The following is a 26707-nucleotide window of genomic DNA, read 5'->3' as shown; positions in this document are numbered from 1 at the left end:
GACTGTGCTTTTTAAGTATGAATGTACAGATGCTTAATAATCCTTGAAATCTGTCAACGAAAGCGCCTTTCGTTCGTAAACTCTTATACTCTAAACTGCCCATTTTGTTCATAAGCCCTCAAGTTCCCGCTAAAAATCATCACACCCCGAGTGAATCACTGATTAGTCTGGAATTTACACCACTGAGTCTACCCGATGTACGGTACAATGATGACTGGATGGAGACAACAATTAGCACCCCTTAACCCGCAGGGGATGACATGTTTTCGTAATCAGTCGGGCGGTTTTAAATAAGTACGAAAAAAGAGAAAAACTGCTTTTGGTTGACCTCTGGAAAATGCCCGATGTAATTCTGTTGCTCAAGAGGAAAGAAAAGAAAGGTTTGAAATCTTTTTACAAAAACGAGGAGTGGAACCATTGTTGAATTTTCCAATGTCACCCAGTAGTTTGATTTTACATCTTCTAGGCAACAGAATTTTTTCACTACGCGACATTAGTGTCGCGTAGTACCTATGTTAAAAAATGCTCTGCCTTGTGCCTTGCTTGCACAAATATGTTGTTGTTTACAGAATTAGTGAACTGATTCAAATAAAATTATACCACAAAAGAATCTGACAGTTGAATCTGATTGTGAGATTTTTTAGAGAGTAGTAAAACTCCTTTTTCAGGCCACTTCAGAAAATGGGGTACATTAATAAAGAATAAACTAATTAGCACAGATTTAAAAAAAAGTTTTCCCGTAGATAGAACAAACCAATAGAAAATTCTTTTTTGACAAGCAATTCAGAGTCTGAACAAAAAACAGAACTTTTCAACTACATCAGTGGTGCCTTTCTCAATCCCAGACCCACAACTTATATAGAAATGATTTTCACGGGCCAGAACACACATAAAATTTCAAAATATTAATTTTTTTCTAAATAACATGGTTACTTTATAAATACATATCTTTTTCAGCATCCTATTTCTTTACATTTGGAGCCAGATTTGTGACAGTGTCACTAATCTTGATTTTTGATTTGCAATATTGAGCGAACGGGCCATACAGAAAAGCTTTGCAGGGCAGATGTTACCCGCGTGTCATAGGTTGGGCACCACTGAAGTACATTAATTCATTGTTTTATTAATTCAGTTATTCAATATGATGCAATTGAAATTTATTGTATATAATCAGGTATGTTATTTTTTAAAAAATTATAAGAATTGGAGGATATTACAAACGTTTTTTTTAAATCAAATCAAAAATTATGTTTTCATAATTGTACTAAAAATTGTACCATGAGGTAGGGGTCCATAAATGTAGTTTTTAGGGCTTCATGTATTAAAAAATATGAAAAAAAAATGAAATTACTATAAAAGGCCAAAGGCATGCAAAATGAAAAAAAAAAAAATAAAATAAATTATTATTGACTCAAGAAGCTTAATGAAGTGACCTACAGAGTTTCATTTGTTACTTATTACATCATTTTAGCACAAAAAAAGATATAACACCACACATTATAAAAGTAAAAATTACCTTTCATATGTATTTTTGTTTTCCACCATGAAGAAATATTCATGATTTTTAAACTGCAATTTGAAAATACAATCTCCAGATATTACATCATTTTCAAAAGTACTCATAACCTTATATCCTGCTAGAGGTAGACTAGCTAAGGGACTTTCATCCTAAAAATAAAAATTAACAATTTAAAATAAATAACAGGGGTGATTGTGACTCCATGAAAACCTGAACTTTTTTTCCAAGAAGAAGTATTTTGATAAGCATATATATACACATTACGTACATGTACACATTATATTACGTATATATATAACTTATATACATAATTATTCGAAACGTATTCGTATCGTGGGGCTAACACTCAAAGTTTTAATTGAACTTAATACGTCCATATGCATGGACGGAATTAAATTCTTTTAATTTTCTCCACTGTATCTGAATCCTTAACCATTAATTACATTCATTTACTTAAAGTGCATAAAGAATTCAGAATTAAATAAAGTTTAGGGCAAAAGGGGCAGCATGTATTATGATCACTGTGCAAGTGACATCACAGAATTCAGTCTGAGTGGACTTCAGTGAGCCTTCTAAGTTCAGGAGTCTCCTATGCTAATTTTTAGCCCTTAGTTTATTACATTAACAAATTCTGCAATTCTAATAATAAATTTTGCATTTGATAAGTGACAAAATGTTTTACTTCGTGAGTTTTCAAAATTACCTTCTTTTATTTATGCAAAAAAGCTAAATGAATTTAAAACCAAATTGCAAATCCAACTTAAGGAAATAAAACTGCTAAAATTTTAAATGAATAATGAAAATATTAAAAAACACATTTTTTTTGATGGTTTCCAAAACACTAACTGAAGCAGAGTTAGTAACAGCAGAAGTGATAGAATTATTTGATGCACTTGCTACACAAGAAAGCTCAGAACTCTGTGAAGCCGGCACAATAATTGAGGAAGAGGCATCTGAAGTAGATACATTTTTTTAGTGGTTTCCAAAATACTAAATGTAGTAATAGCAGAAGAGGAAGTTGAAGCAGATAGGATGGTGTTCTTGTTGATTAGAGAATCTTGATAGATAGACCAACTATTTACTAAGTTGTCTCGCAATTTTTTGTTCAGAAACTCCTTTGTAGGGTTTTTAGAACCAAAAGCTGCACAAGAAGTTTTTTCAATAGAAAGTAAATAGTATCACAGTTCAGGGATGTACGGGATTTGGTGATTATATGGTTCATGAAATTGAAAGTGCCCTCAACAGTTGGCTCATGAAAACATGTTAATACTGCCTTAACTAGTTTAGACAGAACCGGATATTTTTTTATCCCGAATTCTTCCATATTAAATACAGTGGTCCAGAATTTAATGATTTCCCTGTCTTCAGAAGACTCTGTTGATAAATTAGCATCCACTTGGTAATTTCTGATCTCTTGATTTAATTCATCAAGTTCATTGCCATTGACAACATTTGGCAAATAGTCAGCTAGTTTCAACAGTGCCTGAAATGTTGTTGTTTCTCCCCGCAAAGCTGGATTCAAGCCTGTAAATTTAACGAATAAAGAGTTTTTTAACGGCAGTTTTTTAATCATGTACTCTGTACATTTAATATAGCTTTGTTTGAAAACAGATATAGCTTCTTTCAATAAGGGATTAGTTTTTCCCAGACCACGAAGAATTCAAGAAGCATCACCACCAACAAAAATTAAGTTATCAGGCAAATGACACTCTATATCATTAACATTAAGTTTCAATATTTGGTCATATGTTGCCAATTTGGCAACCACTTCATGCTTCATAAAATAAACTAAAAACTGTTTTATTAGTTCAAACAATTGAACATGAAGCAAATGAAGCAAACTCTCCCTGCTCTGAAACAATTTAATATATTTGTTCAAATGAGGGAGAGTTGCATTATAAAATCCAATGTAGAGTAGCGTTTTTTTTGGTGCACAAAGAGCTTCTTTACGATCCTCTCTTTTCTTTTCTTTCCTTCAGCTGTCAAAGGTTTCTTTTTTAATAGACGACTGATCTTTTTGACTTCGGAGACTTTATCTTCAGACAGTTCCCTTTTTTTGAAAATGTCATCAATAATTTCTTTGTAGATGCTTTGTTCAGCCATCCACGAAAAATAGAAAACTACTAAGGCATCCCATAAGTAGATAACCCTTTCCAGAACAGCCAAAATATAGAGCCATCTATGATTTGGTCTGGAAAGGGGCTTTAGAGGTTTCACTTTTAGTAACTTGCATACTTCAAAAAAAATTGTCGTTTATCGTGACTTTTGAGATCAATATGTATATCATCACATAAACTTTCTCAGTACCTTTTAAAGGGCTTGGAAAACTGCAAAGCACAGTTGTTCACTGTATGGCAAGTATCGCCATCAATATCTAAGAGATTGGTAGCTTTGCTCCTCAATCTTTTTTCAACTCCGCTTTTTTTACCACGCATGGTATTGCATGAATCCATCAACACACTAATTAAATTACTCCATGGAACTTCATTTTTTTCAATTAGCGAAACTTTTTCAAATAAATAGACAATGCAGTTGATAAAGAGAGTTGAATGGATGATAGATGTCTCACAATTATTTTTTTTTCTTTTTCACAATAGTACTGCGCTAAAACAGCTAATATGCTATCCGAGCCTCTTGTAGTGCTTTCATCCGAATTCAAAGAAAATTTTGAATTCCTTAAAATTTCCCACTGTTCATCTTTGATTGTTTTGGCAAGTCCATGCTTCAGTTTGTATGAAACAGTGGTTCGACTTAACTTAAGGGAGTTCAATGCTTGCAAGTCTTTTGATAATGTTTTATCTATTTCCACAATTTCTGGAGCTACAGCAAATGAAAGAGAATGTTCAGCAATAAATGAGTACACTAAAGCTTCAGATCGACATTTTCTAGTAAGAAAATCAACGGTTCCGTTGTCTTCTTTCATCTCATAATCACCATCTGGATAAAATCCAGCTAATACATCAGCATTTTTCAATGATTCCCGGTTTCTTTTATGAGTATTTGTAGAAGAATGTTGCAATAATGCCTTTACGTCATCATTAGCATATGTAAAGGGCTTGTTGCAAGAAACATAAAAGCAAAATCCAGCCCTATCAATTTTTTTACACCATATATCCATTTTTTCATTGTAGGAATCTACTCCGTTTAACCATTCCCAATTAAACTTGTTCTTCTTTCCTGCATCGATGAAGCCAATATCTTCAGATTTATCCAGATATCTCATTTTTTAAATGAGAACATGCAAAGTTCAAATGAATAAATTTATCAAACAAAAAGAGTAGCAAAATGAAAAGTAAGAGGTAACTAGTAAAATTTAATTAAACAAACTAATTTACGAGGAGCCTATTAATAACGATAGAGTATAATTAGTTCAATAACAACAGAACGCACGCACACAAAGATCATAGACCAGAATATAAAATAAAGAAAATATTTGCATACGATAAATTCCTCCAACTGCCATAAAGAACAAAGACAGAGTCAAAGCTCTTATCACTTTTCTCTTCCTACCTCTCCCCCCCCCCAAAAAAATAAATAAATAAAACTGGCTACCGATTTGATGATTTGATTTCACCCGTTCTCAGTTTGACCTTGAAGCAGGTGTGAATGCATCATCTGAAAAATAGTTTCTTTGGCAGTAAAAAAAAAAGGGAAAAATGTTAGGAGATGAATCTTTTTCTTTTAGATACACGCCCACAAATTAGAATAGCTGACCTCAGCAGCGGAGGAAAATCGTTTGCGGCAACCCTTCCCAAAGGGAAAAATATTCTTTCAAGTAACCCTCTTTCCTCTTCTTATCTAGTCTTTATTCTAACCCCCACCCCAGCTGTTCTTCCATAATTACCATAAAGTTTGCAAAACATGACCGTGCTTTATACCAAACAAAACGTGCTTGATACCAAACAAAACGTCTTCAATTTGGACTTCGATGTGCGTTTCATTAAACATCGCCCTAAATTTACAAAAAAGGGTTTTCTGAAAATAGAGGAGTTACGGTATTTTCGAAGATGAAGATACCGGAATTCAAGATGAAAATACCGGAAATCCGGTAAAATACCGGAACACAATCACTCCTGAAATAAATAAAAGCATATTTATAATAATGCATAAAAGCATTTTTTTTTTTTTTTCACTTTTAAGATGCAAGTCACATTTGAAGCATCTTTTAATTTGGCCTAAATCAATAGAGATTTTCATGCGTAAAATAAAAATTGTTCTTACATCTCATTTTTAGTAACAAATTTGAAGTACAACAAAAAATATCAGCAGTAGTGTGATGGTAAAAATTAGTTCATGCAGGGTATCTGGTACATTTTAAGTTTTGAAATCAATGACTTTCCCCGACTTTCAACGACTTTTGCTTGTAACTTTCCATGACTCACCGGATGCAATTTTAAGAGAAGAAACATTGATTTTTCACAAAAATATCTGAATTTGTGTTTTGTGTGTTAATTAAATTGTAACCATCTGATCCATGCTTTGGACATATGTTCATAAAACTTCAAATTAAAGTGGAATGTAACTAGCTCAGCTACTATTACAACTAAAAAACAATTTATGCAACAATGACTAGTGATACACATGAAATAATTATAGTTTCAACTTAATTATTTTGCTACCAAGCACAATGAATCTAAAATTTCTGGAAATATTTTTTGGATCCCAATAAATCATGCAAAATCTTTTAGTGCAAGAATTTACATAAAAGCAAACAGATATACTACCTCCAAAGTTTTAGGATAGGCTACAAATGTTGAAAAAATTCCCGGATTGAAAATTCATTGATTTCTGTATTTTATTGATGTGCTAAACGTCCTTAATTCTTTAGACCAATTCTATTTTTAGAAATGTTCATTAAATTAAGACACTGCTGAAAATTAATGATAATTTTTATAAATTGCTTTAATCAACTCGGATGCAAAATGACTTAAAATTTTTGAGTCAAATGAGAGCAAAAAAATTAGAAATATACCCTCAAAATAAGTCCTCAACTATACAATTAGACAAATAAGGAGGTTAAAAATAATGCTAGAGACAAAATTATAAACGTTCAAATGGTAGAATAACATCCTAAAGAAAAACGAGCGAGTATTATAGCAGCAGATGCAATAGGATTTCAAAATGTGTGAAAATTCCAGACTGACAGGTAAAAGCGTAAGAAATGGCTAAGATAAGTATTTTTTGCAGAATTTGATCAGTATGCATGTCTTTTAACCCAAAAACCATGCCAGATGTCAGTTTCAGTGAATTTTGAGCATTTTTTGCTGAAAATCATGACTTTCCATGACCATTTTCAATCATAGTCAAAATCCATGGCATTCCATATGCTGTCCCACTATAGTAAGATTTATTACTTGTTCTGTTCTCTTTGACTGTGCTTGTGTAATGGAAAGCTTGCATTTAAGGACAGAACTAAAATATGTTATGTAGTTCTTTAACATATTCCTTTTGTTAAAACAAATAATCACAATTAAATATTGAAATCAAATGTTTTAATCATACTTAAACTTCATATTTCAATACATTATTTTATTTTTTGCAAAGTTGACCACTTTACAAAGTGAAAGACCAAGAGTTTTTTCAGTGACCTTAAACTACAATTTTCTTATCTTTTCCTGCATAAAGCAGGGATGCTGTTAGTTTTCAAAACATCAAAATAATCATATAAATATAACACAGCTTATCACTTAAAAATACAGTTTTGCCCTTTTAATGAAGATTATGACTTTCACAAAGCCAGTTGTAGGCTTACTTTTGCAGCATAACTTAATGCAAATAGAGTAATGCTCTACCATATATACATTTTGCTCCAGTTTTTAGCACTGAGTTTGATCCAATAAAAAAGAATAATACCAACATCGTAAATTAAAGAAAAAAATCACAATTCAAAATTTAAATATTTTACAGTTGGTGCATATCTAAACAGGATAACAAAATGATTTTGCTTGCTTTAAAAGTGAAGTTTCAAACTTCAGTTCATGTGTTGTCAAGATAATAATTTAAATGCAATTTGTGCAACTAGAAGTGTAGCATTATTTCATGATTTGTAAAACATGTCCACAAAATGTTCATTATTCTTTTTCGAAGTAATGATTTTAAGACATTGATGCAATTTTTGCAATGTTATAATTATGACCTTTTTTGAAACAGACAAAAAAATTAAAACAAAAGAAACATAAAAAAAGTTTGAGAACTTACTAAATATGTTTTGTAAAAGAAAAGGCATAAATTAGCCAAAACAACCCATAGTTTTTGCCAGCCCATGTTGTTCTTGAATTTCCGCAACAAATAACCACTAAGGCTGTGCTGGAATTTAAAAGTAAACAGAAATAAACATTCACAGAAATTAAAGGAAATTTCATAAATTTCAGATAAGTACACCTTTTGAATAAATAAAACCTTCTGATTTTTATTGAAATACCAAAGTAAAAAGTATTTAGGATTTTTAAAAGTGTAAGCATATGAAGAAACAGCAGAAACTGCAACACACGTTGCAGATTCTTGAGAAAGACCATTTCTTCGATGGGATAAAAAACCTAAAATTAAAAAAAAAAAAAAAAAAAAACTACAATTTCAGCAAAAGAAGATTTGTACTGCATTTCCCAGATTCTGGAATATAATCCATTGAACGCATGTACTTTTAGTATTTAATTTCAGGGTCTTATTTTTATGCATTGAATGATTCATCTAATGCTAGTTTATCTAGTTTTAAATGCTCCTATTTCATCAAATTTTTGAGATTTTTATTTCAAATTTTAGTATAATGATTCTCTTGGTCTCTTGTCAGTTGTCAAATTTTCTGAAAGTTAAATAAGTCAAGACAAAAACATTTGTGTGTAATGAGCTAAAAAAATGAGAACAAAAGTAATATTTTTGGAAAAACTGCTTAGATCTTTGTGAATAAAAATAATACTTTCACAAAAATTTACAAAATTATTGTACATAGTAAGAAAATATATATATTTTAAATTAACAGCTTATTCCCAGCTATTTAAAATGAAGGATGATAAAAAAAAAGTTTTTGGTTTCATCAATTTATTGTTGGTCCATTAAATGCATGGGTGATTTAATTTTTATTGAAACATATCGGTTGAAGCATACCTTTTAATGTGATTCGCAACTCCAACAAACTATAGGGGGCGCTGCAGCCACTGTCTAATGGCCGATGAAAAAACTAAAACAAACGCACGCTGTAACATATAAATTGCTTCTAAACTTAGGAAATGATAGATATTTTTGTTCGCATGTATGATTTTTTGTTCTTTATTCATTTGAAAAGATTTTTCAAAGTCTTTTGGTTATTCTGACCCATGTAGAAAGAGATTAGAAATCAAAAAGTATTACAAAAGTAAAAAATTATGCAGATCACACAGTAAGTTGTTCTGAAGCAGCCATTTTCACGATGTTGAATTTGGAATTCATAAATTTTTGGTTCGCTTCGAATGGCATTTTCATTTTGTACCGTTTTTTCTATACATTAGTACATATTAAGTTCAGTTTCATAACATTTCCGGCATTTGTTGACATTTTTGTCACATAGTGCACATACGTGACAGACTGTCAAGAGTAACGTTTAACACTAGATAATTTATTTCTATGACTATATGATTGGATATCAAAAGAAATCATGCATTTAATTCATTCGTCATGGAAATGATTTACCTGATATGCGAAATCTTGTCAAGATACATTATTCTTTCACACAATTTTAAAACCATAACCCTAAAAACAGATTTTTGGCGAACTTTTATTTTTTATTGTTCAAATTCTTAACGTTCTTTCTGGATTTTTCAATCTGTTCTGCGATAAATATTTTCAAGAAAATTTATTTGCATACTGTCTATTTCAGTAGGATACTGTAGTAACAAAGGTTATTTAAATCATTTATGTGGAATTAGGTTAAGGAAAAGTGTCCAGTCAATGTTGTTAAGTTTGTTTTTTTTTCATCGAATTGAAAAACTGATATTTATTCAAATTCACTCAGAACAAGATAAATAAAATGTGTACTCACTGTTTATATCAGATATTTTTGATGTTACGCTGTTGCGGATGACGATTCCAAATGATGAATTACACAAATAAAAAAAATACACATAACAAACTATTTGTTTTGCCCAAAATGAACATATGGAACGCAATGTTTTAGTTTTGTCGGCAGTTTTGTAAATCTCCGCAAGGTAGTGTATTTGAGCGCTGGAGTTGCGAATTAAAGTTACAGTACAATTGCTCTCTTATTCCTCAAGAAATTCTTTAAAATTAATTTTTGCAAGTGATGCAATTTTTCTGTCCACCACTGAATATCATCAATACTACAATACTTATGGCTTAAAGAAGCAGATAAGAATTTCAAATATGTTAACTAAGAATCACTAATTTATCGTTACATATTTATTTTGATGACTATAAGGATACCCCTTTGTTTTATGCATAAGAAAAGTAAAAAATTCAAAAATAAAACAGAAAACCACTTACTTTCATGGATATCAAAAGGTCACTGTAACTTATGCTAATATTACGGTGCCAGCAAATATGAATGGATGTATTTAAATGGTGGGATATAGATTTTTCTTCATTTGACACACTAAAATCTTCACTATCATCTCCAGATTCATATCTTTCATCTGAAAAAATCTTCAGACTTTGACTAGATGCATCATTATTTGCTTGCAGACTCTTTGCATTGAGAATTACTTTTTCAATATCCTTCTTCCATTTTGAGCATTCTCTTGCACTAGGAGCTGCTATAACTATATGTTTTTCACCACTGCACAGAGAAAAACAATTGCTGACACCTTGTTTTGATTCACTATCCTCCATTTTTAGTCCAAATGTTTGTAGCTGACCTTGAACTTTGAATCGAAGCTGACTACTGTGAACACGAGCAGTATATAACAGAAGATCAGAAAACTATAATGAAAGAAAAATGAGTCAAATAGGCCAGCAAGCAGGTAAATAGAAACATTACTATTGTTTTAAAACTATATTGTACTTTCGATATCATGAAATCAAAGTGACAGTAAAAAAAAATCGAGTTTGCGGGACAGTGAGTTTGTAACGGAAAAGCAAAAGATCACCCAAAAAACACAACATTTAAAATAATCTTCTCAAAAATTAAAGTCAAGACAGGTAAGAATTAAAATAAACAAATAATGATAGTTGGCACAATAAATCTAAACGTAGGCAAAATTAACTAAACTAATTTGAAAAGACACCGAAGCAAGAAATATGTATCAAATGACTGGTGGGACACAAGTTATTTGACTAGTTGGGTACGCTTTTTTTTTGGAATGAAATGAAATTTTAATTTTCCATGCACACTGACATTTTTAGAATCTTTTAGTTTGTCGTTTGGTCAAATTAGTATTTTGCTCCGATTAAGAGTGTTTTCCGAAGGCAAAGGATGTGTCAATTTTTAGTGGATCAAATTTTTGTATTATGACTTCAACATAGCCTGAAAGATGAAACCAGTTTTCCTGATAAAGAATACAGAATAACAATGAAACTGCCATTTTTCTATCAATGAATGATTTTGGCCATTCATAATTGACTTAATCATTACCGTATATACTCGCGTATAAGTCGAGAAATTTTGTCCAAAAAATAAGATCAAAGGAAGGGGAGTCGACTTATACGCGGGTCAAATTTTCCGAAAAATTTTTTTTCCGATCAACGAGAGCTGGGAAGCTATGAGAAATGCCGATGTACGGTTACAGGTAGTTGCTGATAAGTTGATCGTGTGAAAAAGTAAACTTATACAAAAATAATAACTAAAAAAAACCTAAATAATACACATAAATAAAGGTAATTTTATTCCTCTTTATTAAGGATCAAATCAGCAATTAACAAATATCGTGAAACGTATGAAAATATTTATCGTCAACTGTCACGCCATTCAAATAATTAACTGCTATACTTTTTGTTTTAAGAGTGGCAACATACTTGCTTAGTCATATCTTTTCAAAGCACGTGCGTGGCCCACGGCACGTGCGCACTTCTGTCTCCTGTTTTCTTAGTGCCGACAGCGATTCAAACTCTGATATCATTGACGATTCCGCAGCCGCCAATGTATACGATGACGCGGGTGATGACGGAAGCGGACTTTAATGAACTTTTTTTTGCGTCTGACTCGGAATCCGAGTTTGAAGGCTTTTAGAAATGTTTTCCTATTTAATTCCTATTTTATTTGTAAATAAATGTGTTCATTATTTTGAAATTTCTTTGAAAATAATTCGCGATGTTTTTGGAAAGTATGGGGGTCGACTTATACGCGGGTTTTAGATTTTTTCTGGATTTTTTCTCTGAAAAAGAGGGGGTCGACTTATACGCGAGATCGACCTATACGCGAGTATATACGGTAAATTAGGTCACAAGTTTTCAATTCTTGAGTAACATAAGCATGATTAAAAGTGAAATTTCAATTGCTTCAGAGCTCCTTGATAGCTCATATGATATATCTGTGTAGTCAAATGTTTGCCATAATGAAGGAAATTCAATATGTTGTTTTTCACATTGTTTTTATTGTTCTGGACGACCAAATACAGGCGCCTAATTATTCTTCAGTCTCCAGAATTTCCTCTTCTAGTTTCCCAAAAGCATGATGTTGTTAATAGTTTACTATTAAAGGTTTTAACAAAATGGGTTCAAGTAAATGAATTGATAAACATGACTCAATAATGAAAATTCCTTTATTCTAGCAAAAAACTATCTTGATCTCAATGCAAAATAAAAGCTTCTAAAAGTGACAGTGGGCAAGGAAAAGGAAAATTAAAATAACACATTTTAAAATCAATTGTATTTTAGAAATACAACATTTTTAAACTGGTGGTGTGACTTTTGGATTCTCCTGTACAAGGAAACTGTTTACACCTCTTTGTTTTCTCTTTAAGTGAACTGATGGGGTTCTTGTTTCACTTCTGACCCTTCGGAGAAATAATGAAGGAATTTTTAGAAACATACCTAGATTTGATTTGACAAATAAATTACAATTTTTCTGGAAATATTAAATTTCTACTTTGCAAAATGTTCAACAAAATAGGGTTTTGATTAAAAAACATTTCAACATAAGGGTTGAGAATCACGTTAATAAATGCGCAAAACTAAGGGGCAAAAAAAAATTTTTTTTTTCCTCACGTCAAGTTTTTTTCAAGGAACTGAGAGTCCAAGGCGGAAACAGACTACCATTTTAAAGGGGGTAACATGGAAGAATGACAATTCCCTCCCCCATGAATGAACCTATGGTTGTGGAATCCAAGGTAATGAGATGGCCGATTTTTTTGGCTAAAAAGGGAGCATCGGTTCTTCAGAGAATCAATCCTAAGCTTCCATTTAGTAACATCAAAAGCTTAATAAAGAAAATCTTTAAAGATACTTTTTACGAAGAACTCAAAAATCGCAACAGCAATAAACCATGGTTTGAGCTGATTCTGAATGTCCCTAATTGGCCTAGGATGAAATCTGTCGCCATGTTTCGTTTATTATCTGGCTATGATTGCCTACGAAAACATCTCTGTCGTATCAACGTGATTCCTGACCCTTTCTGCACTTTGTGTGATCTCCACGAAGTAATGGACATGCCTCATTTGTCCAGACGTCCTGCTCTCCCTCGGACATCCATCTGGGAACGCTATTGGATTGCTCGTTTTCATTTATAGTTTTGTTGTTATCCTTTTGATATTCAACTGTCTTTAAATGTGCCATTGGAAAAAAAAAAATTAAAAAAAAAAAAATGAATGAACCTATGGTTTTGAGTACGAAACATTTCTATAACTGCTTTGGGGCCAATAAAAAGCACCAAATCATCTAATAAACAACTTAGTTTTGCATAAAAGTTACTAATTACTTAAGAGTGTCCCTGTTTAGGAAAAAAACTCCCTTTACCCAATAGATGGGGCAAAACGTTGCACCCTGGTTGTGATGAAATCATCATGCTCAGTTGTAAGTTTTAGCCGCAAACTAGATTTTCAACTGACAGGATTTACGTGACATTCAGAATAAGGGACCGCTGAACCGGAATTTATGTGGAAGGGGAGATAGTATTCATCAGAAGGAGTCAGTGAGGAATGTCTTTCATTGTTCGAAACACACCCCTCAAGTGCCTTCAGGCATTGACAGCGCAAAGGAATTGGAAAAGCAAACAAAACCGCTGCAGAGAAATGAGATGAGAGCATTTTTGCTTCGATTTGAAGTTTTGATCTGAAATGATTTCGTTATACCAAGGGTACACCTTTTTAACCGCGGAAACTTCGGTAAATTTATCGCAACATAATTTAGAAATGTCTTCTTTTTGGCTATTGAATCTACTATAAAAAGTTGCAATCTAATGTATTTTTTTTTTTGAAATATTAATCTTTAGAAGCTTCGTTCCCTTCATGCTGTATTTATAGAAATTTCTAAATAGTAATAGAAAAGACTGGAGAGTTTGCTCATCCAGACTTGTCTCTGAAAGGTCATTTTTTTAAATCTTTACGAGGAATTTTGCCTTTTGTTCTTGACAAAGGTTCACAAAAATTACCATGGATTTACAGAGAAAACTTGGTGTGAATCTTTTAAAATTTTGAAGAGGAAAACATAGTTTTTTACGGCATTTAACAGAGCCCAGTCGTGCATAGTGCGGGAAGGATCAGCTCCCCCCCCAGATCGGTCTTAGTTTTCGCCTAACTTGGAAAGTAGATCAGTATTTCGTTTCGGTTGCCTATCGATGATGGAGTTTCCCTTTATTGCAAGGGTAGTGATGGGGCAGGTCACAATTTATGACGATATTGGGCTTTAGAAACTGAGAGACTTTTCTCTCTTGGTAACGTGTAGGGCCGACGAGAGCTCTGGTCTGCCTAGTCGGAAACTGGGGGGGGGGGGGGGGGGGGGGGCGTGCTGGGAATTGATTAGGAAAAGTGTCATGTGTGCTGGGTCTTAGCTCTCGCCGACTTGACAGATTAATGCTTAGTTGCAAAATTCAAACTCCTAAAATTTTACATTTTTTGATCCCTTAAATTTTACCTAGGTTTATCGAGTTAAGTCTTGGTACTGCTGAAAATATTACATGTCAACTTTTCAAAATAAAACAAAGCATAATGAAATGAGTAGTCAACAGAGAATGCTTTTTATATTGGGCAGTTAAATGTACAAAGCATCAAACTGTCTACTATCACATCACATTGGTGCAAATATTTTTGATAGGGTTGGTTTTCAGTGAGTGAAATAACTTCAATATCAGAAAGCGGCGAACTAGTAATGGGGTCGTTTCCATCAATCAAAAGCACACTGTAATCCCGATTATCCTTGCTAATTAATGCAGGGTTTTACACGGATAATCCGATTATGACCAAGCATGCAGAAAAGTGTATTTGGAGGCTATAAGTAAAGTACACGGTGGTAAATAAAATACTTCGGGATTAATTGCGATACTCTAATAATACAAAAAGTACTAGTTTTGAAATATGTATTAAAATTTGGCAAATTTTTAGCTTTAATTAACTTTAAATTTTTTAATTTGAATTTTTGGCTTCACGGATAATCCGCAAACCGGATAATCCGACACAGATAATCGGGAGTACAGTGTACTACTTTCAGTCACTGAAGTTGATAGAATGAGCAAAAAACAAAAGTGGGGGAGGAAAATCTTTCATTTTCAAAAACGTTTAAATTTAAATTAATTTTTTAAAATGTCCGATTTTTCAATCAGGCCGTGAACTTTATGACGTAACAAGTGATGAACTTTGGCGCATAATCCTCTGGCGCACTGAATGCTTACGCTTGCTGTCTACTGTGTTTCTAGCTTGTGATAATTCAGAAGCGAATTAAATATTGCGCTCGATGCTTGCTATCAACCATATCGTTGCCAACACATGTGAGTAAATGGAAATAATACCACAAATCCTGAAAACTACTGGAACTGTTTTTTAGGGGGGGGGGGGTGAACGGAGTTCATAGAATGCTTGTTTAAATCAAAAATTTATTGATGTGCTACCATTTTTTTTTCTGAACAGGTCACAACTCTGTTTGCTCGATTTTCTTCATACAGTTTATTTTCCTAGGAATTATTTTTTAAACATATTTTTATGCACATATCAGTCACGCATTCACTGATTATTTTTATTTGACGGGTGCATATTGCTTTATAATTAGAAAAAAGTCGTTTTGACGTGTTCAGATATGCAGTCGAGTCTCGACTTACTCGAGGGAAGCGTTCCAAGACCCCTCGTGGATAAGTCGAAATTTCGCGTTGTGTAAAAGGGTATGTATTGTGGATTTTTGACGAGAAGGCACTTTGCCCCGCCTCTTCCAACACAGAGTTCCATTTTATGCAGGGGTAATCGGTAAGCAATCCTTGCGCTTCTAAAAGGGTCAACCAGACAGCCTTAACTTGGGTGTGCATTTTAATATGCAAAAATGTCTTAGTGTCCTTTACATTACTTGTCTGATGTCATTTTAGTTGTTCTTACATTTTAAAAACTGCTGCGTTTACAACAAAATGCTATGATCCGAATATACCTTTTGCCCAAAACAGCGAAATAGAATCATCCGATACCACGTGACGAAGGAGGAGTCAAGTGCCTTCTCGTGGAAAACGAACAATATACGAATTTTTTATTAACATACCCAATTATTTAAGACATTTTTAAGCATCCCTCAAACTGTTTTAGACCATTTCTCTACAATATATTACCATTTCTTACATAAAAAGCTGAATTTTTACCGTATTTTTAAAAAAAACAGCAGTATTCAACAAATACTGTTACGATCCACTATATCAATTATCAATGGGAGAGAGAGACATGAAAAAAAAGAAGAAAAAAACAGTACGGTACATACAGTATGCAGTAATAATAAAGCACTACACCGTAATAGTACTATACAGTATATACTACCAGTATTGTTGTGCTACCTTCGATCAGGGGCGGATTTACATTCTTTTCAAGGGGGTGGCGGTTGAAAACCGTGAAAGCCATATTCCTCCCCTCAACCCACTATGTAGGGGGGAGGGAGTCAATTGCCCCCCCTTTAGCCTGTATTTTAAATGCTAATCACCCCCTATCGCCCCCCTTCAAGTGTTAAATCTCCCCTTTGGGGGCTATTGCCCCCAGCATTCGCCCAGCGCAGTTAGAAACCACTGTTCTAAATCACATCAAAATGTATCATCATACCAGTATAGTGTAGTCCATGGAAGAAAAAGATTGGAAGATACATATAGAAATATAAAAATTATTAATGTTCAAAAAAGGGGGGAGAGGCGAGATTTGGTTCAAATTAAAAAGTGGGTAATGCTGTCTATCCTCGACCACTCTAGCTGTCTAAACTTAATTTAATATTGATTGAAATTAATAGCGAAAGTTAGTAATTCCTTCAATTCTATATTATTGGTTTTCAAAAATGACTGTTACGGAGGGGGCGGTCATCCCCACCACCTCCTTAGTAAATCCGCCACTGCCTTCGAACCATTTTTTAGTGTTTCAAGCGTTCAAGAATTCGTTATCTTGTCACAAACTTTCACTTTTTCCTTCCATCTTCACAAACTTAGTATGAAACAGCATGCTTTGGTGCAGAATATTTTATCACCTTTTATATTTAGAATTTAAAATATTAAAAGAAAATTGCGGAGTTGTTATTTATAAACGCTAACAGAGCGATGTTTTGACTAGTGCTGGGTGGGAGCTAGAGCAGTTAGTGATGCTAAAAGGATGAAAGTATATTCACGAAACTAATATTTAGTAGTAAGTAGTGAAGCCGTCACTTTGCATCACAAATCCTTTCCAAAAGTTTCTGTGTTGTGGGTGAGGAATTCGCGTTAGCTCTAACATTCATTGCTCGAGAAAAACTCGCGTTATAGGCATTTTAGTCCAGTCAATAGGTAGAAAAAAACGGGCTTGCTTTACAAAAAATGGGGTCAAATATTTTATTTTTTAAATTTGTGTATACTAGTGCCAATATGAAAAAAACAAGTTATCCAACACGAAAGACCTCGGGAGAAGTTTTGGGGGCCGAAAACCCCCAAAAATTTGTGACTTTTTGTGGTATTTTCAAAATATCTCAAAAATGTTTAAAATTACTAAAAAACTTCCAGTGCAAATGTTAAAGAGGATTAAATTTCCTTCAACTTTTCTCATTACAACATTTTTGTAGAATGAAAAGCAAGCGAGTTACAGCTTCTTGAAAGTCACACTTTTTCTGAACCCCCTCAGCGAAGTGCGTGAAAGCGCATCGGATAACGGAGGAAAAAAGGAGAAACGCCGGCAGTTTGACCTTGGAAATCATTTGTCTTTCACAGCTGAGGGTAAATGCCTCCGTTCCCTTTAACTTAAACAAAAAACCCCATTCCATCCCCCCCCTTTTTTTCTCCAAATGAGATGAATCGACTCAATAGTTACTCATGTTGGTCATTTTAGGGTTTGAGCTAGAGTATGTTTTATCAATTTGTGTGTTCTGTATTACAATTTTTTTCCCCTAGAAATGATTATGCCTGACCAAGGTGTTTTTATTATTATTATTAATATTATTTGCGAAATCAGTTTGCATGAATGCGAAATACCGATTGTGAAGGAGAAGGGAATAGAAAATCGTCAAAGATGCAGCGCAAAACGGCAAAATGAAGAACATCAGCATTTTTTGATGTTCTTAACAGAAGTGACAATTCACACTGCCTGTCACAAATGCTATATCAATGAGCAATCAATCTCTTCCCTTGAAGTAATGGTTGAACCTAACATGTTAACTAAATTCCTCAAGAAAGATTTCTGGCAAATTATAACAACAAGAATTGTCTTATTCAACTTCTTGAGACATATTTCGAAGAGTGTGGCATTGAAGTCAAGCAGACTCAAGTAGATGCCGACTTACTTACTGCTCTTTCAAAGGCAAAAGAAATTGAAAAGGTTGTTCTAGTGGGCGAGAGGACATAGATCTGTTGGTGCTGATGACAATTTTAGGACAGCCTTTCAGCAACTTGTTCTTTTTAAAACCTGGAAGAGGGAATGCTTGTGAATTGTTTTTTTCCTCACTAAATCTTTTAAGTTTGACCCCAGCAATATTCTTTTCATCCATGCGTTTAGTAGGTGTGATACGACTTCGACAATCTTTGGTCAAGGCAAAATTAAGTTCTACAAAATAGTCAAAAAAAAAAAAAAAAACTCCTGAAATTAAGGAAGCTATTGAAGTATTTATGGACCCAATCTGTCATCATGATGCCTTAGCTGTAGCTGGAGAAAACATTTTGCAAATATTATATACAGGTGACGTAAAGTATTTGAACCTATCTTTGGATACTTTGCAATTTAATCTTTTTATAAAACTAGTATACAGGGCTAAGATAAATCTTACAGGGCTACCTCCAACGTGCGGGGAGGGGGGGATGCTGGACGTTATCACTCATATTGGTTCTACCACCAAATTCAAAGTTGGTTGGGCAACATAATTGATCCAGAGAAATGGGGTTGGGAACACAGAACACAAGGTCTAATGCATATTGACACGAAAAGAGATTCAGTTACTCAGAATCTTTTGAAGATTGTACCTTGTACCTGCTAGAAAAATTGTACTGGAGCCTGTTCTTGCCACAAGGCAGGTTTGAAATGCTCCAGCACGTGCAAACACTGCTGTGGCACAAATTGTGAAAATATTGCAGAAATTTCATCTTTGGATGAGACCGCTGAAGAAGATGATTTGTTCCATGAGCTTTTGGAATTACCGCAACAAGGAGATGAACAATTAAAGGAGCACACCTTCTTTCTACCCCCTACAGATTCTGAACCGGGAGAACCTGGACCTTTAAAACGGCTTCGAAGAAGATAAACAGCGTATTTTGTTGTCCTTTCTCTATTTGCTTTAAGGGTGAATGAATCTCTCTGTAATTTAAATGTATGTATTAAGCTTCTACAGTTGGATTTTCATTTTGAAAGGTAATTCTTTTGGGTTTTTCATGCCTCAGAAAGTCAGTTTCTGCAGAATTTTTTCAAAGTGTTCATTACATATTACTATTGTACCTTTATTTATGCATTATTATATCTATTGTTTGCTTATTATCACCCTAATATTTATTCATTCACATTTATATTCGAATATTGCATTTTCGCTTGTAATAGAATTGATGGTACGAATTATGTGCTTTAAATGAATGAGAAGATTATGTAATTCAATTACAAACTGCAATATAAATCATATGTTATTGGAGACCGACTGAAGATTATCTCTGTCAGACTAGAAATATTAGTTTGTGAGCGGTGGGGGAGGGTTTATTATTATTATTGTATCAGAGCATAGGATGCAAGTTTGTGTTGATTGTTTGCTTATTAGCTGCCTAATATTCATTCCTTCACATTAATATTTAAAAATTGCATCTTTGTTTGCAATAATTAGACTAGGATGTACGAATTATATCCCTCAAATGAATATATATATTACGTAATCCAGTTACAAACAGCAATATACCATCTATTATTGGAGTCTGATGAAGACTACTTCTGTCAGATCAGAAAAGTTAGTTCGTGAGCAGTGGGAAAGGTTTTTTTTTTTATTATTGCATCGTCGTATGTGCTTTAAATGAATGTGTATATATGTATTTCAGTTTCATAATACATCGTTTGTTTTTGGAGTCTAGTGGGAACTAATCTGTCAGCCAGAATTGCGACTCTGCGTCCAGCGGGGGGGGGGGGGGGGGGGGGGGGGTGAGCAAGAAACTCAAACTACTCTAACTGTTGATAAACTCTCTGAAACTAAAGTTTCTATTCAAGTTCTAATAATTATAACGCCTTGCTTTCCGTGTGAAAGCTTTTTTTTTCGGAGTGGAGGAAAACTGCCTATTTTCAAAGAGCTATAGCAAGCTTGTTATTTGTGCTACAAAGAAGTTGCAAATACAAAAGTTGTAGGAAATTTTATATTCTTTAAACTTTATATTTAAAACTTTTTTCTAAGTTGAACCATTTCGGAGATATTTTGGAAAAAACAAAAAAAGTCATAAATTTTTGTGGTTTTTTGGCCCCTAAAAGTTCTCCCGGGGTCTTTCGTGTTGGATAACTTGGTTTTTCCATGTCGGCACCAATGTGTACAAATTAAAAAAATAAAATCTTTGACCCCATTTTTTGCAAGGTAAAATGTATCTATTGACTGGACTATTTGGTGTAAGTTGAATCGCTTTGGAGCGGAAGCCGACTGTATATGAGAGGTATAAATGTTCAATTTTGATTGGGGAAAATGTAAGTTTATCATACATTTCACGACAGTATATTTTTGAGTATTATAATTTAAAGTTGGTTGTATTCAAAACGTTGATCAGAATAAAACATGAGTCTTTGTTTTGCCACAATGACTTGAGCAGAAAACGGACAACCAAGTTAGCAAAGTTAATTACTGGATTTAGTTCAAGCACTTCTCTGCTTCCCAAACGTGATGATATTTTAACTAAATACTGTTTTTTTTTCTTTTGTTTTAACAAGATTAGTCCCTTCGATGATGAGTAGTCATTTGATTGCCATCATTTTTATTTGGAGGAGAATGGAATATTATATTAACTATGACTACGAGAATTCTTCTGAAGGGCTAGAGAGGTGAAAACTTTAAAAGCAGGAAAATATGTAGCAAAAAGGGAGATCCAAGGGGTTATTCCTCCAAAAACATTTTAAAAATCAATAAAATGATCTATCCATCCTGGATTTCGGTTCAGAGTTTATTTCAGGTCTGTCATTTGGGAAATCAGGGGGAGGGGAGGACCATTGGGACCCCCTGGATTTAGGAAATATAAAAAAAAAATTAGTTTTTTTGTTCGTATTTTGTTGTTTGTTCCCTAAAAAATGTGAACAAAAACACTGCCCTCCCTTCCCCTGGAAAATTTTGAAATAACAGGCCTAAGCTTTTTGTCTAATTTTTCCATGCAAAAATTACACTCCTATATGGCCAATATCCGGGGGGGGGGGGGGGGGGAAATCGAGTTGTTAAAAAAAGTTGAAAAACTCTTGGAAGCATCTCATGTTGCATTGCAGATCTTCAGTAAATCAACTTTCTGTATTATTAACATTTATTTACGTTACATTCAGAAAGATAATAAGATAGCAAATAAAATTTAGTATGTATTTTATTTTGTATTTAATATGTTCTGGAGAAACACCGCCCCCATTGCATACAATTCTGTGGCCTACATAAAATGGTCACAAAATCGGGTGTATATATAAACCTTCAATTTAAACCCGAACCCCTACTTATTTTATTTTTATTTATTATCTTATTTTTTTTTTAGAAAAAGAAAGAAATGGGGACGGGAATAGGGATTACTATTTTCATCTATTTTGTCTTATCTGTAGTTACTGGTTGTCTATTTTCCGACTTTAAAGGTTATTTCATTTACTGAAAAATTTCCTATACGAAAAGAGATCTTTATCAATATGACAGTCAAATGTTATCACTTTTGATTCTCTATACATTTTGCTACGCAACATGAAGAATTGTGTCTTGAGTGCTCATTTATTGCTTTACTAGTTGTACCCGCACGGCTCTGCTCGGGCTATAAAATTTATTATAAAGCTCTTAGAGACAATGTAAATTTCCATTCCCACTCCAAAATGGCTGGCATTGAGAGAATTTTAGATCAATGCATGCAACTGACCAACCTTTAATAACAAACAGCATAAATGGATAGTTATTAAATGCATTTTTTTCTTCTATTAGAATAAGCATGGATGATCAGCATATCTCAGTAAATGAATCTGAAAAATAAAATTTAACTTAGAAAAATGCGATTCAACATTTTATTTATCTGGTAACAATTTTCACCAGTAAGAAAAGTGACTTCCTTGAAAATTTCTAGATGTCTCTATAAGTATATCGTTTGTAACCTTCATAATATCCAATCAAAACCTTGGTTACAAGTTAGTTCCAGTTACTGGCTGATGGTCAGTAACTCGCGGATCACACTATAATATTTCTTGTGCAATTTAAATAAATGCTTATGAATCTAATGCTTACTTAATCTGTTACTTTTCCAAGTCTAAAACTTTAAGGTATAAAATTGAGATGCAGATTTACATAATACATTTGCACAAATTTGACATTTTTACGTTTGTATTTGCAATTTATTCCCAGAATTTTAAGCTTTGTCTTAAAATTTCGATACATTCAAATATAAAAACCATTAAACGTAACATAATATATGAAGCACCTACTTTCTAAAAAAAGTTTCGTGTCTAAAAGGTAATGATTTGAGCGTATTACGCATAGCACACAATATGTAAAAATCTTTATTTTTCAAGTTCAAAATTTTTTTAGAAAGTTCATATTATGTTATCATACATAATACATTTGCTCTTTGTTATAAAGGGCACATATATGCACAAAAATGTCACACCTGCACAAATGGATTGAGCAAGGTTTTTTATTAAATAAGAACTATTTTCAGATCATCTTTGTCCTTCCTTAACATTACAAAATATTAATTACTTGAAAAATAGTTGAAATCGTTGTTGAAATTAAATATCAGGAAATTTTAATGATCTTTGTTGCATCAATTTAGAAAGATATTCATTGCGGATTAGGAAAGATTCTCCGGCTAGCACTTGTTGGCCAACCCTCCACTCCTTGTTCACCACCCATATTTCTAACAACACGAATAATACACAAGTGGACGTCCTCCCTCTAATCTCTCTCCCCCTTTTCTCTTTCCTCGACTACAATCACTGCCGCCTCGAGCACAAGCTACAAGCACTGACATCCGATACGACTGGCCATCACTTCAGGCACACGCATGCCTCAAGTTGTCGCAAAAATCTAGTTCCATCTGCAAAACTAACTGATGGCGATATTTGTCCAGCGGGATCCCCACGTGATCAAGAACAATTGGTTTTAGAGAAAAAAAATCTAGACTGCTTTATGATGAATACGAAGGAATGAAACTTGTTACAGAAAGTTTATTGTCCATATGGAATCATTTATTAGCATAAAAATGAGAAAAAAGCCGAGCTATTAATAAAATAGACCCTAATTTCACGTATCCTTACTTATTCGAGTTTTTGACGCCATCTATTAGTACTTCAAGCAACTATAAGATTAGTGGACAGAATCAAGTAAGTTTCAGAACATGTGAGCATTAAAAAAAAAATTTATGATATTTACAAAATATTTCAATTGCAATGCATCTACATCGTTTCTGTGGTTCAGAGGAAAAAATCTCAAATCTCTGTGTTTAGCTGATTTTTCATGAATGTGTGTAAGAGAAATATTTCATTTTTGACAAAAAGTACTTTTTAATATCATTTTGTGACAAATGTAGGTAACTCAGCACCAATTTACTTCATGCACCTTGTTCTTTACACATTCATCTGATATAGTAAAAAGTTTCATTGCAATCCGGCGATTAGATTTTTTTTTGTCGCTGTTTCCAAAGAGTCAAGTATAGCATGTTTTTCTACTGGAGCAGCCTTAATTTCATGAGCAATGAAAGGAAGTAATATTTCAAATATTAACTTTTAAAAATAATTAATGAGAGCATAATATACATAACTATATATTTTTAAATCAATTTTTACATTGCAGATATACAACGGAAGATTATTTAGATTTCATGTTAGTAGGTTCTATCTATGCTATATATGATGAATGATTGATCAAATGTAATTGTATTACTTGTGAAATAGTTCTTAGATAAGTGCCAAAAAAAAAAAAAAAATCATGATATTTTTATTTCTGATTTTTAATAACAGTAATATAGTAATAATCAACTTTTCTGTGTAAATTGAGTAACACTAATGTTTTTAGGCATAATAACTTCAGCTAAACCCTTTGATAAACCGAAAAATTAAAATGAAAAAAAGAAAGAAAAAAAAAACAGTAATTAGTAGCAGTAGTCACAAATAATTTAACAATCAAGGGGGGTGGGGATATTTGTATTGAACAAGTCAAACATTCTATAAAATGAATCCAAATACTGTTTTACTGAAAACTATTAGAAGAGTGTCAACAGTATTGAAAAAAAAAAGTTTCTTATGCTAAATAATGATTCAGCTTTAAATAACAAGTACTGTATTGCAAGTACATTTAAAATAAGTTTTAATTTGTTATTAATTTTGTCATGGGATTAAAATTCTATTTTAGGAAATTACTGCAAACACGTAATGAATCTTACCAGAAAAAACATATGCTGGTGGCTGCCAGTTTTAGAAAATTTCAACAGACATCCTTCACGAACAAAGAACTGAAAAGAATGATCAAGATTATATTTTTAATTTAAAAAACTGCATCAAATTTATTTTTGATCACAATGAATATTTATTAAGTATAAATTTATTTTACATGGTTTATAAATGCAAAAAAAAAAAAAAAAAAAACTTGCATGTTGATCACAAAATTTATAATGACCAAGAATGGCCAATGTACCACAAAGTTCATGAATGTTTTTTACCAGAGGTTCCCAAATCTTAAACCTCTGCGGACCCCCTCTGGAAAATGACGAACTTTGTGGATCCCCTCCCCCGCTCCACCCTCCTGGCGCACAGGCAAAAAAGAAAATGATTTGATTCAGTTATATCTATTTTTTCTAATGTACAGTTAGCTCTCGGTTTAACGACTTTCAAGGGACCACAAAAACTCGTCCTTAAGTAGGAAGCGTCCTTAAATAGAATGCTTTTAACACTGTAGTGAACCATTTGGGACTATGAAAAGCCGTCGTTAAACAGAGAAAGTCGTTAAATAGAGCGCCGTTAAACAGACAGCGAACTGTATTTTTATGTTTTTTTTTCTTTAAATTTATTTATTCATTGTTTTGTATATTTTTCACAGTTCTTGTCTGGTTTTCATATCTTACATTATTATTTTGAGTTATGGAAGTAAAATTCTATTTGAAATTCAATTAGGAATAAAAATGTTATCACCATACAACAAGTTTACTAATAAAAACTAGTGAAGTTAGTGAACAAAACCCTGTTAGCCTTCTTTAAGGGTATCAAATTTTCATATGAGTTGTATTTTTATGGCGTAGTAGGATTTTAATTATTAACAACTAGAAGCCCGTCCCGACTAGTTCGGGTTTAAAAAAAATCTTAAATAAATATCATAAAGGTACTTTTTAATTTGAAAATTTACGGTAAGCAATTTTTTTTAAATTTTTTTTTAAAGGTTTGAAACAAATTGATTTACTTCATTTCCGGATCTAGATAGACCAACATATAATTCCCACTGAACAATACAATCTTCCCATATGTAACGTTGCACTATGTATCTTATAGTTGTACGTTTGATGATGGTGATGGTATAAGACATTTTCATTGGATATTGTAATCACTTAAATTGGAAAAAGGAAATAAACAGGGACCATGGGGATGTAAGGATTATGAACCAACTGATACGCTGCTGGTGCTGTATTAACAATACTCGAAATCATATTATTCCATAGTGAATTTCATTCGGGTTGAATTCCATTGAATGGATTAGATAAATTAAAGTTGTACAATAAAATTATTGGGATATCGACTTTAATTTAAGAAGCATGAAGAGAAGTCCAGAGGATTACCCTATTGAAGAACTTCTCCCAATTGCCTGTCTTTCTTGTTAAATATATGGTGTCTTTCTGGAGGAGATATTCAAAAAGGTTTAAATGTGGAATGGTCAGTTTTTATACCTACGCTCCTGATTTTCATATACCAATCATGTTTTAATAGAATGTTTTCGTTGATTCTCTGTGGTGGTGGCAAACAGAAGTCCCCTGTTGAATGTCCGCTTCATTCACAAATTTTTCTTTTAACTTTTATATCTTTTGACACTGAATGACAATTATAGTATTTCTGCTGATGCTCTCCTTGCAATATGCCATCAAAGAGATTTCTTTAAAATGTTTGCCATAAAGCAATAGGGTTTTAAAGTTGACATAGTTGTAAACAATAATATAATAGTTGTAAACAATTATCTGAGTTTAGGAGCGGAGTCAGAAAGTTATTTGTATAAATTAAGGTTAGTTTCTAAAGTATGTCGCCGTCTATAAGACTGAGTTCTTTATATGCTGCTTGATAGGTTGGCAGGATCTTGAACTGTTATTCGACTTTGTAAATAGGTAGGACCAAGAAAATGTTTTAAATGAATTCTTATGTGACCGAATTCAGATTACCTATTAGAATGAATATTGTATTTTCTATTAAGAGATGAGTCTTTCTTAATGCCGGGGAGCCTTTTAAAGTTTTGTACTCATTTTCTTCGGGAAACTTGCTTTTTTTTTTAAATATCCCT

General features: G+C 32.9%; 1 protein-coding gene across 1 annotated transcript in view; it reads right to left on the bottom strand.

Moving 5' to 3' along the window:
• LOC129233253 (FERM, ARHGEF and pleckstrin domain-containing protein 1-like) overlaps nucleotides 1–26707 on the bottom strand; it is a 141309-nt gene that overhangs the window by 22799 nt on the left and 91803 nt on the right. The window contains exons 20-23 of the mRNA XM_054867307.1: nucleotides 24615–24683; nucleotides 9992–10426; nucleotides 7718–7825; nucleotides 1517–1668 (exon numbers count right to left, since the gene is read on the bottom strand). Coding sequence (XP_054723282.1) covers nucleotides 1517–1668; nucleotides 7718–7825; nucleotides 9992–10426; nucleotides 24615–24683 — 764 coding nt within the window. The remainder of the gene's footprint in view (nucleotides 1–1516; nucleotides 1669–7717; nucleotides 7826–9991; nucleotides 10427–24614; nucleotides 24684–26707) is intronic.

The sequence above is a fragment of the Uloborus diversus genome, chromosome 1 (assembly GCF_026930045.1).
Source record: "Uloborus diversus isolate 005 chromosome 1, Udiv.v.3.1, whole genome shotgun sequence".
NCBI classification, from domain to species: Eukaryota; Metazoa; Arthropoda; class Arachnida; order Araneae; family Uloboridae; genus Uloborus; species Uloborus diversus.
This window is presented reverse-complemented; position numbering and strand designations above follow the sequence as displayed.